The 19,990-nt window shown below is 36.3% G+C and overlaps 1 protein-coding gene across 1 annotated transcript in view; it reads left to right on the top strand.

The window, feature by feature from the left end:
- Positions 1–19,990, top strand: part of CDKL5 (cyclin dependent kinase like 5) — a 132,455-nt gene that overhangs the window by 66,276 nt on the left and 46,189 nt on the right. Inside the window, exons 4-7 of the mRNA XM_041399951.1 lie at positions 10,524–10,569; positions 13,620–13,756; positions 16,702–16,822; positions 17,952–18,011. Of these exons, the coding sequence (XP_041255885.1) occupies positions 10,524–10,569; positions 13,620–13,756; positions 16,702–16,822; positions 17,952–18,011 (364 nt within the window). The remainder of the gene's footprint in view (positions 1–10,523; positions 10,570–13,619; positions 13,757–16,701; positions 16,823–17,951; positions 18,012–19,990) is intronic.

Below are 19,990 nucleotides of genomic sequence, written 5' to 3' on the forward strand. Positions count from 1 at the left end.
TTTTAAGCAGTTTGGAATAAATTTTAATCTTAATGCTCTTCTATGAAGAAGAGAAAATCTCTAGAAGGAATGCACTTTTAGATGCTTCACAGATAAAAATGGCAGTTTTCTTAGAAGGCAAGAATTTCTCTCTTACTTTCCAGAGAGTGCATTGTCTGTATAATCCCAGACAAGAAAAGCCTTTTTGTTTTCTCTGCAAACCTGAATGTAGAAACTTTGAGAAGAAATTAGGGTCTCCACTTAAATACCCATCAATATACAGATTGGAAAAAGCTCCTAAAATTTAATTTGCTTTGGTATGAGGATAATGTCAACAAAAATATTTCTTGATGAAAAAGACCTAGAGAGCAAAAAGATGTCTTGCATATGTCACAAAATCATTACAGGCAGAGGAGGGTATTGTTTTCTTTCTGTAATGCTGTTGTCTAATGTGAACTGAAGCTTGAAAATACAAGTGGCATTTCCTGTTCAAATTTATCATTCCCTGGAGAACAACACAAAAAATATTCTCATTAAAGATCTGAAATAAGTGAAAGGGAATGACAGATTCCTAGGGTTAATGCAGACATCTATGAAATGTTCCATAGCCAAACCTAACAATGAGCTGACACCAAAATACCAACAGTGATGGTTATGTCAGGTAACACCTTTTACATACCAAATTGCATGAAGAAGACAGGGTTACAGTGTTACGCTAATTTGTGTGCCCAAAATGTGAGGAGGAAAACTTTTCAGTTTAAAACTTCATTTTATTTTATTTTATTTTATTTTATTTTATTTTATTTTATTTTATTTTATTTTATTTTATTTTATTTTTAATTGGAGGCACAAAACATGAAAGCTGAATTCTAGACAGGAAGACCACTGTAGCTTAGGCTTTCCCCCAGATGTGGCGTGCTTACCGTTACTAACTAATTAATGTGTTAAAACAAAAAATAACCTTTACCTTGGCTCTTGCTTTTGCTCCAGAACAGATCTGGAATGTCTGCCTGGTATCTGAATAGGCCACCTCTGGTTCTTTAAGGCCCAGAATACAGAGGAGTTGTTGCTGCCATTTGCACTTGAGAGGTGTTAAAGTTGGGGCAAACCTTGTCTCTACTTGTGCAGCATGGAAATGACAGTAGCTGCTGCTATGTTTAGGTGTTTTTCCTTCAGCACTGAGAGCCAATTTTTTTCTAACATAGTGTTAAGCTGAGTTATCTAAGTTTGAGAAATCCTGTTGTAGCTTGCACACTAAAACAAAACTTTAGTTGGTATATAAAAATTGTTAACATAGAATTAGTAGTGGTACTTCATGATGGATGGATGGATGGATGAGTACAGACATTTCAGAAAAGATGGGCTCAGAAGAAGGGGAAATTACATTTCCCTTTGTGGGAAAGAGTGTCCCAGATGTATGGTGGTATTTTCTGGGATGGTGTGATAGCCCACTCTTAGGAGAAAAGTGGGTCACAGCAAATGGATGATAGTGTGGTTGAGACCCTGTGGTTCAGAGTTAGAGGTGAGACCAGAAACTGTGGCGTTATTTTGGGTTTTTGCTGTAGACCAGCTGATCAAAGTGAAAAAATGGGCAAAGCCTTTTTTACACAGCTGGTGATGTTTCTGAAACATTTGTTTTTCGGGGGGGAACTCTGACCCTTGTTTTCAGGGGGGACTTTAACTTCCCTGGCATTTCTTGTCTGGGCAGTGTGGTGGGATGTAAGCAGTCCCAGAGATTCCTGGAGGGTATCAAGGAAATTTCTTGATACAGGTAATGGAAAGACCAGGCAGATTATTAGAATAATTTGCCACAGTGTTTGCATAATAGTGGAGATCAAGATCATGAGTACATTGAGGAGAAAATGTTAGAAAGTACAGACCTTGAATAGAGAGTATTCAAAAAACTAATAGGTGGAGATTTCAAGGGAGGCAGCTCCAAAAGGCCTCTCTGACATTCCCACGTGTGTCTTGCAGATACCTCAGCAATCTTAAATGCTGCTTAGATGCTCATGTTTAGGCTGCTGAATCATGACTGGAGTGACTGATCAATGTAGAGCTCTTAGAAGTTTGAACACACAACTCACATACAGGGATCTGAATATGGATGTCTTGATCTGAAACTGAATTTCATATGAAGAGTTTCAGCCTCAGAAACCTGTTTGACAAGTTTGCCTTTGGTTCACAGTAGGTCTTGTTTTACAGTTTAAAGAAAATGCCTGCCATGTTGTTGATGAGAAAAAAGACAAGCCCCAAAAATTTAAAATGTGAAAGTACCATATAAAAATAAATTGTATCCACTGCAGAAATAAAGATTTCAAAACTAAAGCTTGAGATGTGATTAACTTCAGAATTTCAGCCAATCATGCTGAAACTATTTTGACTTTGAGACTTAGGATAACAACACTGAGGACTTTGGCAATGATATTTTTTTTTTTTAATAAACAACCAACCAGCCAAAGTAACTATTTTCTAATAAGTTCTACCTACTCTTGAGTTACAAGGTGCCCAGGAAAGGAGCATTGCATTATAATAACAAAACAAAAAAAAAAAAAAAACAAAAAAAAAAAAAAAAAAAAAAAAAAAGAACCAAAGTAACTATTTTCTAATAAGTTCTACCTACTCTTGAGTTACAAGGTGCCCAGGAAAGGAGTATTGCATTATAATAACAAAAAAAAAAAAAAAAAAAAAAAAAAAAAAAAAAAAAAAAAAGGAAGTACAATGTAATTATAAACACCTTGTTGACCTCTGAATCTATGGAGTCAGTGATATCTTAAAGGAAGCCATGAAGGTAATATAGTTTGTCTTACTGCATTTTCTACTTTGTTATCACTTGCATTACAAGTGTCAAGATTATGCTGTAAAAAGTAATTAAATAATGCTGGTATCTGCCAATGCAGTATTATGCTATTTATAAATAACTTTCATTTTCACAATTTCCAGTGTTAACAGACAAAAACAAACATAAAAAAGCCAAAACAAACAAACAAACAAAACCGTACCAAGACTGAGGTTTGAAACTGAAATTGCTATTACTGATATTTCTGCATTGGAAGAATTTTAGATATGTACTGAATTTGGTTTCTATTTTACATCCATGGTTTGGATTAAACAGTACTGTCAAATTGTAAAATTATATGGATTAGTGCTACAACAGAATGAAATGAAACACAGATTATTTTTTAAATTGCTAAAATAGTACTAGTTTGTAATGAAAAGCTAGAATAGCTACTATTTATAGTGTTTAAAGCTGTTTTTTATTCCAGATCCTATTCATTACATTATTGCACACATTCTTTGGAGATGCATATTTGCTTGGAGAAAATTGTGAATGAATATGAAAAATCCACTTGGAAAAATGGAAGTTCTGATGCTAACCACTATCATCAGCCCAATAGTTGGTAGAAAATACTGAGTGGGAAATACTTCCTTTCAAGTGTTCTTTTCAGGGTAGTATTTGCACCCTAAATTAGTAGACTGCAAGTCTTGAAGAATGTAAAACGCACGCGTTGTAGTGCACTCCATAGGATTTGGGTATGCCTCTTCACAACTGCTCAAAGCAGAATCAGCTACAGCACGTTGCTCCAAATCTCATCCTGGTGGGTTTTGAATGCTTTGAAGGCTATTCAGAGCATCCCTAGAAATGGGGACATTCAAAATCAGCAGAAGTGCCTTCCAGCCCCAGCTGTCCTGTGAGCCTGTAAACTTCCTGCAGGCTGGAGAGCCCCTGGCATCAGCATCATTGTCACTCCAGCCTGCCACTGGGGCTGGAGCCCCAGCCTGGGAGTCCATGGACACAGATGGGCCACTCATTTGGCTTGTGGATTCATCTGGTAATTGGATGAGAAAAGCCTGCTGTTTAGGACTGCCTTCTACTACACTTGGTTTAAAACAAATAAGTAAGGTTGGTAATGCGAGCGTTTGTTCATGACATCTGAACAAACAGTAAAGTTGTTGCAAGTTTTTCTGAAGGATATAGATAAAGAAATCACAGAAGCTGTTTCAATCTGCATGTTTGGTTTTCTTTTTTAAAGTCTCTTTCCATCATTACCTGCACTTACTGGTAATTTCCTGTCAAACTTGTAGCTGAAGGTTTCAGCCTTTTCTTGTGCTTCTTTCCTTGGTGAAATAGCTGAGCTTATATGGCTGTTCCCCTTGAAAATCTTTTAGAGTGGTTTAAGCTTTCCCTAGTCCTCTTGTTCTTCCTCAGGAGACAGTGTGACCATCTTCCCAAAAGTAGCACATCAAATATAGAACTCTTTGTTCCATTAGGAGTCTTCCCCTGCACTTAGATGGTTAGTAAATAACATTCTGCTTTCAAGAGATAAAAAATTGATTTGTGGTGATTCACTCTAGGTGCTTCTTCTCAAGTAAACTCTTAACATATATGTGTTGGAAAAATTCTAAGCAATTTTCCAGTAAATAAAGGCATTGTGATAACTCAGACATTCTGTTCTGTCATTATTTACAGAAGACTCTGTCTCTTCCTAAAAATAAATAGGACTTTTATATTAGAAAGTAATTTCCTGAAAGTTCTCCTATGCTAGGAGTTATATTGCTTAGATAAACCAAGTGTGAGGGTTTTACCTGATAAACAGAAGAATTTCAATTTTCTCAAGGGAGAAATAGAAAGTTGAAACAGTGAAGCATCTCTTGAGGGAAATTCTCTATAAAGTTTTTTAGGTGTAGAAGAAGACACAATATGCTGTGACTTTATATTGTCAAACTGTTTGAAAAAAGAAATTGTGTCATCTTGCACATCTTTCTCTGTAGAGAATATTTTAAGGTACTCCACTAGATTTTGAAAGTAATTGCCAGCACGTAATGTCAGAAGAGTTGAGACAGGAGGAAGTTGTGTTTCAGTCTTTGTGCTGTCTAAAGGTGATGGTGGTTTAAGGCAGAATGCAGATGGAGTCAGGACAGTGTCAGGGCAGTGACTTAAGGACCTGGCATAATTGCAGGTAATGATGCCTGTGACCTTTCAGAACATGGATTGCTTGGCTTAGTTTAAAATCTTCCATAATTACAAATGTCATATTTATGATACATTGATCTGACTAAAATGCTAATATTTTATGTTCCTGTTTTGAGAGTAAATTTGAAAAAATATTTGGCTGGGTTTTTTTTAAACTTCATTTTAGCAACTCGTGAAAAATACTTTACCATCTTGTAATGGTTTTCTGGGCTTTTGTTGCCTTGCAGCTGACTGCTTAATGTTCTGGGATTTTTCAAAATCAAGATTATTGAAAAATCTGTTCTAAATACTTTAATGTTGTAGAACATATTATGCAATGTTTATGCAATTTAGAGTAAAATTGTACTACTTTGTTCTGAAAAGACATTAGCCATTGGATATGTTTGGCTGCTTTTTGTTCATTTTTTTTTTTAATATGTGTCTTTGTTGTGGCAAACTAAATTTTATAAATGTAATAATGGATCAGTGAGGATCAAAGCAGGTTATTGTCACTTCTAAATAATTTTTCTGAAATGTGAATGCTCTCTGTGTGTAGAGGATGCAAATTGATTTAACTTCTTCTAAGAGACTTTGAGTTTGGGCCTAAACAGCCTCACACTTGTACAGATGGAAATGATGAGCCAACTGCAGAACATGCCATATCATATTTTATTATTTCACTTAGTACATCAGTGTAAAACCCTGATGTGATGTACTAAATAGTGCTTGAGCAGCACCACCTGAGTAAAGGCAGCAATATGCTGCTTGTGCATGGGATGTGCTCAGTGTTGACTGCTGCTGTCTCTGCTCACATTTGTTGATACTTATAAACATTTGTTCTTTCAGTTGCTTAAAAATTCCATGCTTGAGAAATTCTTGTACAGGGTGAGGCAGTAAAATTACAGATGAACAATGTAACTTTCAGAAGGTCAGTCTTACCTATTTTTCGGCAATCTTGTTGTGTACCTGTGCTTTGTGTCAGATTTTCCATTATTTGCAAAAGAAAAAGGAAACTAACAGAAACTTTGAAATAAAATAGGGACAAACATTTAAAAAGATTTTTTTGTAACATGACATTTTCAAGAATAGGATATGCTTTCTCTTTCCAGACAATAATGGTTGTAGTTCTAAGATCTGGATTTTTGCTAAGCAGCATCTTTTTCCTTGGGTACTCCCATCAAGGATCTCTCAGGAAAACAACAGAGATACATCACTCTGCTCTTCTGACACTTGTGTTTTGTGCTATATATAGTTACATAAATTGAAAGTGACTTCTGTCATATAAATTTTGTAGAGACAGTGGAAAAATAGAGGACCTCTGTCCTTTAAATGAGATAAAATTAAATGGTTTTGAATTAGGAACTCCTCTGGTTTGATAGTGGTGACAGGAAACAGCAACTATGACAATCTTGTGAGGAAACCTCAGAGAGAAACTTGGGGGTGGCAAGGAGCACAGCAGTGAAAATGCTCAGCTCTCATAGCCCTGCTCTCCTCTGTGGTTCAGTGGGCACTTGGTAAGGCATGTGTTTTCTCCAGAGGCAATTCCCACAGATATTTCGAGGTATAGGACAGGACTGAGCCCCAATATGAAGTGATTCCTCTCTCCAGGGCTGGAGGTACCTTTTTCCCATGAGCAGGTATCTCCTCTCTATTACTATATTTATATGTGAAGGAAATTAAACAGAAATTTTTGTCTTAGCCTCATTAAAATACATTTGCAGGTTTGTACATGAAGAGACATATTTTGTCCCATTTTAGACACATGTAATCATGTAGTCTGAATAACCAGTCCCTGTACATCCTTAACTTTTACACGAAGTCTTTTCATTAATATTCATCTATTATTGTATGTTTAATTGTAAAACTGTGTTCTTCCTGTAGTTTTATAACACAAAATGTTTGTAATATACATGCTCAATAATCAGAGGTAATGCCAGTGTTAAGAGAGATTTGACTTCTGTGTTTGCAAATTTGCTTTTGTTGTAAAGTCAAATATTGAGGCCAGAATTTCTTTGTTAGAACATGGTAATGAGGTGCTTAGTAATAGATGTAGCTGAGAGTACAGCTAAGGAAACTCAAATTTTCCTACTTCATGATATAAACTGGTAGTAGTAAGTAGTAGAGATCAGAAAGGGTTATGTGAGTTTTTTCTTTTTTTGACATTCGCTGAAGGCAAACACTGAATCAACTAGTACCAGCTTATCTACCTAGGTGATACTTTTAATTGTCAATGAAAATTTTCATGCTAGGAGTTGGATTCTGAGCTGTTGTATAAGTAGGTTTCCACAATCAGTCTGAACATTGTTTTCAGTACTGTCGTGTTTCATAGTACAGTCTTGAAAGAACACCCCTTGAAATGCAAAAAAATACATTTTAGTGAATGACAATTCTATCTGGGAGAATTCCAATTTAGCCTGTTTTAGAAGAGCAGAAAACCAGATTCACAAAAGAGCTCAGATCTCCAAAATGTCTTTTAAATAGATGCTTAAGTGACAAAGTCTAAATGCAATCTGTAAAGAACCTTTCAGATTTTCCCAGAAGTCTGAATTATCACTACTGAATTTCTTAATTTCTCTTCATTCCTCTGCTTTTCTTTCTATCCCCTGTTCTGTCCATCTTCTCAGGGCTCAGCAATGTGGTGTCTGCTTGCTTTACACCAAGTGCCCATCAGTATTTGTTAGAAACTTCAGGTTTGGCCAGGTCTGACCAGCAAGTCTCTCCTAATCCAGAAGGGGTATTTTTACCACCTCTATTGTATGCCCACTGTATTCATCCATATACAAAATTTATTCCATGTTTTCAATTCTGTATTAGCTTACGTTAATAAAAATTATCTGCAATTGCTGATTGCTTTGCACAGTCTACATGTGCTGCTGACCTGCAACATCATACAGGGTACAGGAGACTGAGTTCTTGCTGGTTCCTTCCCCAAGGAAGAATATTCTGTATACAGATGATAAATTTGAGACAATTTTTTTAAAATTTTCTCTTTTTGTATCTTGCATTTCTTTTTTAAAATTTGGTGGAAACCGGACATCTAGTTCAAAATTAGTACAAGTAATGGAAATAGAGGAACAGGGCATTTCACATAGGTTCTTTCATTTGAAACTAGTTTAAAATTATGAGAGGTGCCTATTTTTTATGTCACTTCATATAAACCATTTAGTTATTTTAAAGCATGTGAGCAAGAATTGAGAAATGTGCACTTGACTGCGATTTTCTCTTCTGTCAGATGGAGCACCCCAGCTCTTTTGGAGGTGTTCTGCTTCACAGGGAAGTTACAGACTTTTTGTAAAGCAGGTGAAATCTATTTAAAATCTGTGCATAGTAATCTTCAGTGCCTTTGGCTTGGCTGCTTCACCAGTAGCGCTAGAGAATATAACATGCATAGGATGAAATTCTCTGAGAAACCTAGACAAGAATGTTTCTTGCTGAGATGGAACATAATGTTACTAGGGTAGCTCCTTAAAGCACATACTGTCTAGTCTCATTCTGCTGTTGTTTCACTTCAGGTTATTTAAATATTATTTGTTGGGGTTTTTTTCAAAGGGAAAGTGTCATGTATAACTTCTTAAGTGCTTATGACACCATTAATGATCATTTCACTGGTTTAATGAAATAATAGAAGTCACAAAGCTTTGTAAATGAAAATTTCTTAAATGTTAGATTTTCGTGAACTCTTCAGGTAACTTTCTCATCCCTGTTTCTGAGGATTTTCTGTTCCTTTTATTCCTAGAATCACTTATGCTTTAAGTACTGTAAATAGTTAGAATCCTCGAGGATATTTGATAGCATATCTTACCCAAGTCTTTGAAAGACCTTGACTCAAGAGATTTTAAAACTTAATTTCCAAAGTAATCACATTCAGAGTAATCAGGATATGGCAGAGAAGCCATGTGGACTAGTTTTCTTGAATGAATCAGAATTGCTGTCTGTGTGAAGATACATGTTTCAACTCCTATATTTCTTTCAGTGTACTTAGCTATTACTTTGACAATAAAACACAACCTTTTTGTGGTAGCTGAAACATCTAGAAATTTTTCTTTTACCTCATGTGAAATAGGCATGTAATAGTAATGGATAAATTTGGTTCATCTGTAAAGTGGTGTATGGAGGCTGTCTAAGCATAGGCATAATACAGTCAGCAGAGGCTTTTTAGGGCAATGTTCCCTTACATTGTTCCTTACAGTGTTCCTTTTCTGAAAAACCTTTCAGTGGCTTAATTAGCCAGACCACCTACCAGTAGATACCAGAAGTCAAATAAACTAAATTTACTCAACCTCTTAATGTTCCTTCATAGTCCTAGTAACTATTGCTACTATTGCTAGAATTAGAATTAATAAATATAAAAATACTATTACTCAGTAGTAGAAATATAATTAGTAAAATAGGTTTTTTTGTTTATTTCAGACCATTCTTTCCAGGTGGCTTTATTTTAATTAGGATCAGGTATTTTACAGGTTCATGTGTTACAATGATTTGAAATGAAAAATGGAATAAATGGTTGTGTTACTCAATAACTGGTTATGCACATGTCTTCAGGTATTCTAGAATGGCTTCATTTTTATTGCTGTCCTCCAATCTGGCCTTTGTATGCTATAAATAGTGGAATATTGCTGTTTGTTTTTTTTAAAACTGTGATGTTTGGTAAAGGTGTGTAAGGTAGATCTAGCTCAACAAGTACTCAGGTAGCCTCCTGCCTGTCTGTTCACAAGCCCTTACCCCATGACTTTAAGGTTTGCTCCATGTCCTACTGCTGAAGTTCAGTGTCCGCATCCTTGAATGAACAGGCCTGAACTGGGCTACATCTGTTGGCTACCTTTTGTCCATGTGCTAAATGCATCCCTGCTCACACAACAAGAGAAACTTAAGAGAAAAATGTGACCTATGATTTGGTGAGTAGAGAGTGCTAGAGGAATGCAAAGGCAGGTGGACATTAGTAAGTTATCCCTTATGACTGTACAGTAAGCGTGGTTGAACACTGCCACATGCAATTACTGATGTCCATTTTGGATAAGTTTCCCTTAAGGTGACAAATTTTTTAAAGGAGGCACAGAGAAGCTACTTTCCTTATACTGTATTCTTTGTGGATGTTTGAACTTTGAAGCCCAAAAGCTTTTGGCAGCCAAAATCACAGGTCTAACTATAAAGCTTAGCCACATACTGGCACAGTATTTTCAGTTCACCTCATAAAGATAAGCACCCATATCCATACTGTGGTTAGATAAAAGATTGCTAGAGCTTCAGAATAACTTAAGAAACAAGAGTCACAGGAAAACCACTTCAGAATATTTCACTGTTACAAGAATATTTCACTGTTACAAGGTGTTTAAATAGGAACTTTTGGCATTTAACTCTATTGCTTTTGTACTGGGGATCCTAATTGTGACACATATCTGCTGCGTGTGGGTTTGTATTGCACTTGGCCTGATCGCTGAGGTATTTCCCAGATTTTCAATTAATTTTTTTTGCATTGTGAAATTCCTTTTGGATACTTCTTTTTTTCTTTGCCTGATGCTCAGGGGAAAAAAAAGGCAAGAGAAAATGTACAAAAAATCTTGCTCATTTCCATTTCTTTGCTTTTGTTTTACAGGAGACACATGAAATTGTGGCTATCAAGAAATTCAAAGACAGTGAAGGTAATCTTTTCTGCTGCATAATCTTTACTGACAATATAGACAGTAACTATATTGTTAATATCTATTCAGTTAAAATGAGAAGTCTCATATAGCAAGATATGATTTCAGAAAGATAATGATTTATTAGTTCTGTAAATGTTCAAGGCACTTGATGTTTCATACCGTCCTAGAGACTGCATTATACACTCTGTTTAGATAACTACATTTGATGCATCTGTCTTAATATGGATGAGATTGTGGTGCTGTACCTGATAATAAGGTCTACCATTTGGAGATTGCATGTGACCAGAAAATATAAGAAGTCCTCTTGTAATAGTGACTTGCAGAGTCCTTGGACTTTATCACCCTTCATATGTGAGAGGAGATCTAAATGTCAGGGCAACTGGAAATTGTAAATGGAGGAGACTGAAAGAAGTTGTTGAGAAGTTCAGTCACAGGAAGATAAATCTGGCAGCCCTCGAGGATCCATGGAGGGAGCTGGGTGGTGAGGCAGCAGCTCTGTCCTCACTTCAGTGGGCTTCAGTCTCCTCAGGAAACTTGCTCTTTGCCCCTTCACAGCAGACCCCGAGTACTCTGCAGCATTTCTGAGTTTGCTGAGAGGGAGGAAGAGCCAATTTCTGCAAGGATTAGTGTTGCTGGCAAAGAAGGTGGTGGAAGGCAGGACACACAGAAATTACTCTGAGTGCTCCGCACACATTCCTCACCAGCAGTAATAACCCAAAGGACTGTACAAGACAAGGCTGGGTCTCTGCCCCACGCTTGTTGGGCTCAGGGAATCGCCATGTCCTCTCATAGGCAGCACTGGCAATCAGCCATGAGAGCAGCTGTGTGCCTTGTGTGCATCAAAAGTCAGCCCTGAGCCCCAGAGACCTGCACAAACAAACAAACAAACAAACAGGAGTGTGAGCTGGGAGAGGAGTGATCCTGGTGGGATGCGGTGCTGCTGTGCTTTGCTGTGTGCCGAGGCTTTAGCCAAGAGTTAGCAATTTTGTTTAAAGAAACAACGGTCACTTTATTTTAGCAAACTTTCGTTTTTTTGCTATCCTACCCTATTTTTTTCCTGGTGGCCGTGAACAAGGGCTATGTTTTTCAGTCAGTCAGACAGACACAACAAAGTCTGATTTGCATCTTGTTTTGCACAGTGCAGTCTCTGCTTGGCAGATCATTTTCCCAGACACTTGAAGAGTATATTTGATAAATGTTTTAGCTCTGCTGTTCAGAAATCTTTTAAAGCCCTGTAAAGGATGTAGAAGATAGCTCAATTGTAGTGACCATCTTGACCAGGTCACAAGAGTATCTCAGAACTGCTTTTTGGAACTTGCTGTGGCTTTTCAGTACAGATCCTAGGAAATAAATCTCAGTATTAAGCCCTAAACAGGATTATTGTATTAGCTTGTCTACTAAAAAATGAAAACAAAAAATACAGCATTGCCATTAGGTCTGGCTTTCCAAGGGTATTACATAATATCAGTTTACATGACTGATGACTGCTTTTCAGATTTGTAGCTAGTTGTTTACGAGTTTCTGGAAATATGACAGAAGTTCTTTTGATGGATTTGATTCAGCCCATTTCACATCTGCCTTGTTAATATGGTAGTTCATTAGAAGTTTGAATATACTGTAATTGTTTCTATTGACATTTTTGTTTCACTGAATTTTTGCCGTTGTTTGACATATGAATACTAAATGTGCTGGAAAGTGACTGTCTTTTTTATAGATGAGATTATGCAATCAGGATGATGCAAGCCAACATCAAGCACTCAGTTTTAAAATGAAAAGATTTAGATTGCTCTAAATTATATATTTTTTAATCAAAACATTTGTGATTATAGTATTTTGTTTTCCTTCTCCCTCCTGCTGCACTTCAATTTTTTATTTTCCCGTATTTTCATCTATGATGATTACTGCATTTGCATGACCAGTGTTATTCGCTCTCCCCTGCAAACATCTTCTGGCCTTTTGCCTTGGGGAAACAATTTCTCTTTCTTGTTTCTTCTTCCTCTGTCACTGTCTTTGTGGTACAAAACCTGCAAATGTGATTTAGTTTTGAATTTATGCAAGTATCTCCCGTTTAGTAACTCTCTGTTGTAGATAACAGTTCTAAGTGATTAAGTATGCTGTTTCTATGTGCATGAGCAAATTTACTGAATTAATGGATTTCATTTTACTAAATGAAAAATAAAACCTAATGTAGTCAGGTTTGCTTCACATATGGTTGCTAGTATCCTTTAGAACCTATTTAGCTCAGAGCCTCTTAATGATAAGCAGTGTATGAAGCATTAGTGAAGCACTCCTCCATTCTTGAACACCTTTCAGACAACTAAATTGTCAAATCAGTTAAATTAAAATTGAATTTAATTAATGAAACAGTTAAATTTCTTGACTCCTTTGAATTAGATTCAAGACTTTGTTGCATCAAACTTACTTTGTTGCATCTTACTCTACTGCCTCCTGTGGCTGCTACATTGGTCTGGCCTTGCTGAATTTCCTTTGAAAGTCATGTGGGGAGCACACAGAACTTAAAAATCTTCAGTCTTAAAATTTGTCATGGCTTTTGGAAAATAAAATTATTTCCGAATCAAATACATTTCTTTGGTATTGTTCAGAGATGAGCTTTGCATTCCAGTGTTTCTGCTCAGGACAACCTTCCCAGAGGTTAATGTGTGTGTTATGTATTTGTGGGGTATAGCATGTACACACACATGAATGGTTTTTTTGAAGCATATTAGTTCCCTTCATAATAAAAAAATACAGAAATGCAAACAATTTGTTTCTTATGACTTTCTCAGCCACAGAAAACCTTTATGGTAGTGATGGGAAATCTGTGAGGGTTGTATAATAAGCACAGTCATCATTTACCTCTCTTCCAATGCAGAAGTATGCAAACAACAGAGAGTCCACGCTGGAAAATAAGCTTTTTTTTCTCTGTAATGTCTAAAACTAGAGAATTTAATCAGTGGTTCAAAATAAATCTTTATAATGCTTTATACTTGGAGGGTTTGTTTTGTTTTTTAATCAGCTTGCTCTGTCACTTTTACTTCACACTCTAGAAAATGAAGAAGTCAAAGAAACCACTTTACGAGAGCTTAAAATGCTTCGCACTTTGAAACAGGAGAACATTGTGGAGCTGAAGGAAGCCTTCAGAAGAAGAGGAAAATTATACTTAGTTTTTGAATATGTGGAAAAAGTGAGTTGAGTTTGTAGTATCCTTGCCGCAGTTCAATTATCAGCTTACTAAAAAATGTCTTTAAAATTGCTTTTTTAAAAAAAAAAAATTAAGTTATCCTAATCTCTAAAGAGAAGCAGCAGAAACTTTGCAAGATGCAAGATGTTGTGAGACGGCAACAGTGATTGCTGTTGTTTTTATGTCATGTGTTGGTATTTCTTTTTAAAAATGCTTCCATTTGTGAATGTCAGCATGTTAAAAATTATGCAGACTGGAATACATATGATTTGAATAAAAGTTTCCATCTGAACTCTTTAATCCAGTTTAATTGTAAAGCTGGATAACTGTCCTCGTATGTTGTGTAATGAGTCTTGACGTAGTCTTTTAAACAAGATCATAGACTTTTGACCTTGGAATCTCTTTCAACTTTCTCCACCCTTCCCTGTTAAAAATAGGATTTGTTTGTGTATTTCTGTAACAAGGCCACTATCAATAGTTGCTTAGAGGGATTTGGCAAAGACCACTGTCATTAACTCCAATCCTGACCTCATTTTGAAACGATTCCAAAATTTCCTTAGATTGGCCTACTACTGCCAAGCATCCTGATCTTTTTCCAGGGAGAAGCAACCTAGAACAGCTTGGTTTTTTGTCATTTTTGCAACCTTCCTGATGAAGGTAGACTTTCCCATTGAATTCTAAACATTTAACATTTCTTCATGGAAACACTTAGGTGGTATTCATATACACACAGTAAAAGAAAATGCAGGTTTAAATATGTCTATAGCCTTCATGAGATACTGTTCTTTTGACTTAAATTTTCATTTAATTTCCTGCCAGTGTGGTGTAGCACTCTAGCTGAGTGCTAGTCCTCTGCAGTCAATTTTCTCTCATCTAAAAATTTCTCACCCTAAATGCTTTCTCCTTTACGACAAGTTGGCAACTTATTTTGTCATATAACTTGACTACATAATGTGAGGTGACCTCTGTTAGCCCACAATTTGGCAGAAATCAGTTTTGGTTTTCACCAGCAGATCAGCAGCTTCTAATGTGGTGGATCTTACTTGGATTAACATTCAAAACTTGACTTCTTTCACCCATGTTCATTGCAATTGTTCCAGACACATGAAATGTCTTTGGTCACACAGCAACTTAGAATTATATTTAATTGTCTGTTGTAGTTGACTTGACTAAGCTATCTGGAGAAGTGGGTTGAAAGAACATCATAAATAAAAGATATTTAATTGATCTGATAAGGGGTATATATTAAAAAAAATGGTTAATATCAGTAAAAACACCTGGCTGCAATATCTATCATTATTTACATCAGAATAAAATAATTTAGGTAATATAGGTTGGCATCATATCTAGTTTGTTTGTAATGTCATTTCTGTATTAATGTTCACCTTCCTTTTCAGTTAAACTTTGAAGTAAATGAACATTTCTTATTTTCAGATATCTTAAGTAGTGTCACCCATAGTTTCTTTGAAGACCAGGATGTTTCTGAATTCTTTGGATGAGGGAAAAGTAGAAAGAATTAAATAAAATGTGGTGGAGTCGACTGATTTTTTTGTTTAACTGGTAGTGAACACTGTGTCCTTCAGGGCATGTTAACTCTGCAATACTGAAACCCAGATTACTTAAATTCACATTTAGTCTAATCTCCTTTATTCATCATCCCCGTTGTTAGTGTCTTCATGTAGGATTATGTCTTCCTGTGTTGATGCTATTATTTTGTTTTGTATTTGTAACACTAACTTCTTGACTTACTTACCCAGATCCACAGCCTTCTGTGTGGACAAGAATCTAACTAAAATCAATATGGTTTCTTAACAGAAAATTTCTTTCCTCAGATCTGAAGTGTGTTTGTAAGAAAACTCACACTCAAGCACATAAGTTCCAGTATTTACTCCCAAACTGCAAAACCTAGAAATGTTTTCAAATATCATCAAAATCTCTACTGTTCATTAAAACATCTTTCAAGCGAAACCTCAGAAATTTTACTTTGCAGCTAAAGAAAATGTTTGTCAAAGACAAGGTAAATTTACTTCTAATGAAAAATTTTAAAAATGCTCAGATTCATAGTTAAATGAGCTGTGTAATGCAATATAGCCAAAATACTGCTATTTCGGTGTTCAGTAAATAAGACTTTTTTCCTCTCTTCAAGTGGGCTGCTGCTGCCCATTATTATTTCAGAAATCAGCATACAAACTTCATTGTACTTCTAATTGTGCAAAATTAGAGACATCTGTTAACATAATGGGCATCTAAGTGTTCTTTTTCAAAGAGGAAGTGTACTAGTGTAAACAGTAAGTTTATTTTCTTTCCTATTTATATCCACAAAATAGTTGATATGGCGTAGTTGCTGTAGTGCCAAGATGTCCAAGATCACTATAACTGATCTGTAGCTATAGGGTACTCCCTTTGCCCCTGTGAGGAATTTTTATATCTGTTACTCCATTTGCACTAAGAGGCTTGTGTTGTTTCACACCCATGCATGTACAGATACAGTGGGTGATTCATGGTGGCCCTGCAGTGTCAAAGTGGCAGAACCAACATAACAAAGAGAGCAGTGTGTTAAACCATTGCTGAGTATTTACAAAATGCTTTGATTTGCTAAACTTTTTGTATGGCCACACACCTGACCTGGTGTTTCTGTTTAAGCAGTGTTTTTTAACTAAATTACTTTCTAGGTGCTTCAGGGGAAGTGGTTTGATGACAGTCTTTTAAGGACTTATGGTATATTTGTGGTTCACCTTTTAGGATTATTGTCTTCGCAAGTGTTTTCTCCAGAATGAAAGCAGCTAGGAGAATGTTATGGTTAAAATTCACTCCCTGAATGTTAAACTGCTGATTTTCCATAGCTGAGCTCTTTAGCCTAAATATGTTGCTTCAGAAGGCTGAAAGCATGTTGTCTTCCAGCAGCTAGAGTATAGCTCTTTTAAATTATGTGTCTTTTAAACATTTAGAATATGCTTGAATTGCTAGAAGAAATGCCAAATGGAGTTCCACCAGAAAAAGTGAAAAGCTACATCTACCAGCTAATTAAAGCAATTCATTGGTGCCATAAGAATGATATTGTTCATAGAGGTAAGTGTGTACTTCTCCACATGGAATAAGACCCTTTCTAAAGGGAAACATGTTACAGCTTGAAGTAATTTGCATTTAATATAAATATAAGCAATTACTTTCTATCAACAGGAAAAAAATGTAAATTTGGCTGGGTCTTAAGTCTGCTGCATGGCTCCAGATCATTTTAAAATGAAATTTATCTACATAAAAAGTTTGCTGTCCACTATCTTTGGGAAGTGATAAGCACAGCAAACTGTAACTGCAGGAACAGACATACAGACATTGTCTAAAAAAAAGGATTTTTTTTAAACATTTTATGGTGCTCAATCATTTCACTTTTGAATCTGACAATAGAAGAAAAATAACCTAAAATTAAAAACCTGGTCCCCCATGTTTTAGTTCTTAATGCAGTTTGTCCCAGCTCCCTTGACTTTCAGCTCTGTATATTTACTTTCTCCCTAAGCTTCAAGCATTTAGAGTACACATCTTGATTAATTACTTAATCTAGTTTTATGTACTTTATCCTGATTCAGTAAAATTGTATTTTGCTTTGTGACTTTGCAAGAGTAACATTTTTAATTAATATTTCCAATAAGATAAAATCCTTACATAGTGTGTTTTTTATATTTAAGACCGGCATGATTCTGAAAATATTTTCAAAGTGTAATTTGAAAAATGTACCGTGTGTATAATAGAGGAATGAAAAAAGGGCCTAAAGCTGAGCAAGACACTTGTTCTGAAGAAATTACAAGAGGTGATCAAATGGTCATTATAACTGAAAATGTTGAGCACAACATACTTAATATTTTATTGGTTAACTGGTTAGTTGAATATCAGTCCTTTCTTTTATTTTGCAATATGAAATATGGATATTGGTTTTCTGCCCAGGAATATCTGTAAGCACATTTTATCTTTCCACATTTTGTTGGGAAACACTTTAGAAGACTTCAAAAGGCAGAAAATTAATTCTGCCTGTTCACAAACTGAATTGCTGGAAGCTGTTTCAGCAGTTGCTCTTGTAATGCTTCATTTATGATTGCATGAATATCTCTAAATAAGTTATAATGAAATAATATTTGTTGACAAAGTCCAAAATTGAGAGAAGTTAATAGCTTTTTTTTTCTTTCCACCCACTCTGATACTTCAGATATCAAGCCAGAGAATCTCTTAATAAGCCACAATGATGTTCTGAAGTTGTGTGACTTTGGTAAGTTTGGAAGATACCTGTTACTTATCTTTGTAAAGAAAATCTCTTGCAGTGCAGTTTTGCCTTATTTTGTAAGAGTTCTACAGTATGTACTGTTCAAAAGTCTTCAAGCAGTCAAAATTGATTACTGCTTCAGGTGTGGAGCTAGTATTTTAATTTTAAAGAATTCTGTTCTTACTTTGCATACCCTGTGAAATACCTGTGTTAACATGTCTGTAGAAACACTGCATTTCTCTTCCTGTGTTAGACAAGGTTTCTGCTTTTGATGTTGCTGAGGCTCAGCTGTGAGAGGAGCTGATCAGGAGGCTGGCAAAACTATAGGTTTATCTGGCCTGTGTATTAAAAGAAAATAATTATTACTTGTTTAGTAAAGACACAGTAAACTTGTACTTTCTATATCTTTTTTGAACCATTGGCTTTTGTGGAATGTTATGTGTGTAGTTATAGGTTTTTTGTTACCATAACTAAGGAATCATGTCCACCTGTGATTAATGACAGAATGACTGGAGGTCAGTCAGAGCTGTACATGTTAGGTTAACTCTGATGTTTCCTGACCTACCAATGCCTGTTTAATGGCAGCTTTAAGGCTTTGAAGAATCACCACACAAGTACAAGGTGAACTTTGCCCATGTGAGTAATCCAAGAAGACAACAGGGCAGAACATTCTAACAATCTGTATTTTTACTCTAAATGCTACATAAACACAGAATAAAATATTGTTCCCTCTGAAAAGCTTACAGTTTGGCTTGGTAAATAAAAGCCGATTCCATAGTGTTACCCCAAGGGCACTTTTCAGTAAGAACAGTTTGAAAGCTGTCATTTCAAACCTCTGCAATTTTGAATGAAAAGAAGAACCGCTAACAAAATAAATCAAAATAGTTGCTAAGGAGGACAAGAAAGGTGTTTGTCATTTGCAGTGCTGCTTATTTCTTTTAATCCTAAAGGCATTTTTGCCTAAACATTCAGAAGCAATAACCATTCTAGGAAAAACCTTAAAATATTTGGTCCATGTAAGTTCTTTGAATTCAGTGTGAGGTACTGCACAGCTCTGACAGAACATCAGATACTCTTGTGTGGTGCCTGTGGTGCCTTTGCCTTTTTGGCACACACAGGCCTCCAGTCTGCACTGCTGGGGTAGCCCTCCCTCGCCTTACAGTGACTGTCAGGGCCTTGCCCCTGCCAGGCAAACCCCAGTGAGGGACCAACCCACTGCCCTATGCAGAGCTGAGCAGCCAGCCCAGGCTGTGCCCTGCGCCATGCACAGCCCGGTCTGGGCTAACCTCATCACAAGCAGGTACAGCCAGGGGGATAAGGAGCATGAGTGGGTCTTCATGGGAGCTGTGCACCCCACACGTGCTTCCCTGGCCCTCCCTCCCTTCCTCCCTCCTCTTTTTTGGGTGAGGGATGTCCCTGCTTGAAAATAATGCCATTAGAGTTGTTACATGACATCAGCTGACAAAACTTGTGTCAACATCCACTGTGCAGCAGAATTGCAGGAAAATAAAAAGCCAGACAAATGGTATGGTCATGTTTTGGACACCAGTTTTTGCACCAGATAGAGATGGTGTGAATTCTGCCAGCAGTGGTGCTCTGTGTGGTCTGTTGGCTTGCTCACGCTGTGTGCTCCAGCCGCGTTCTCTTTCTGCTCTTGGAAAAAATGTGCAATCACGGTGTACTCAGAGTGAGCAGCATAATATCGAGGAAGGCAAACTGTTATGTATTTCTGTGGTTCTTGATGTTCTTGTGGGTTAGTTTTAATTTTAATTGGCCTTTCAGTTTTAGTTGAATTTAAAATCCTGAGGAACTCTTGTAAGATGGAATTGGCGGTTTTAATTTTTCAGTATTACTAATTGACATAATTGCTAGTAGGTTAAGCTATTACTATAAAATACATGTCAGAATGTGTTAACCACAAGTGTTTCCTGAATGTGCAGAGATTAGGATATAAGAATTTGCCTTGTAGTGTGATATGATATGCT

The sequence above is a fragment of the Onychostruthus taczanowskii genome, unplaced genomic scaffold, assembly GCF_017590055.1.
Source record: "Onychostruthus taczanowskii isolate IOZ18803 unplaced genomic scaffold, ASM1759005v1 scaffold17, whole genome shotgun sequence".
Lineage (NCBI taxonomy): Eukaryota > Metazoa > Chordata > Aves > Passeriformes > Passeridae > Onychostruthus > Onychostruthus taczanowskii.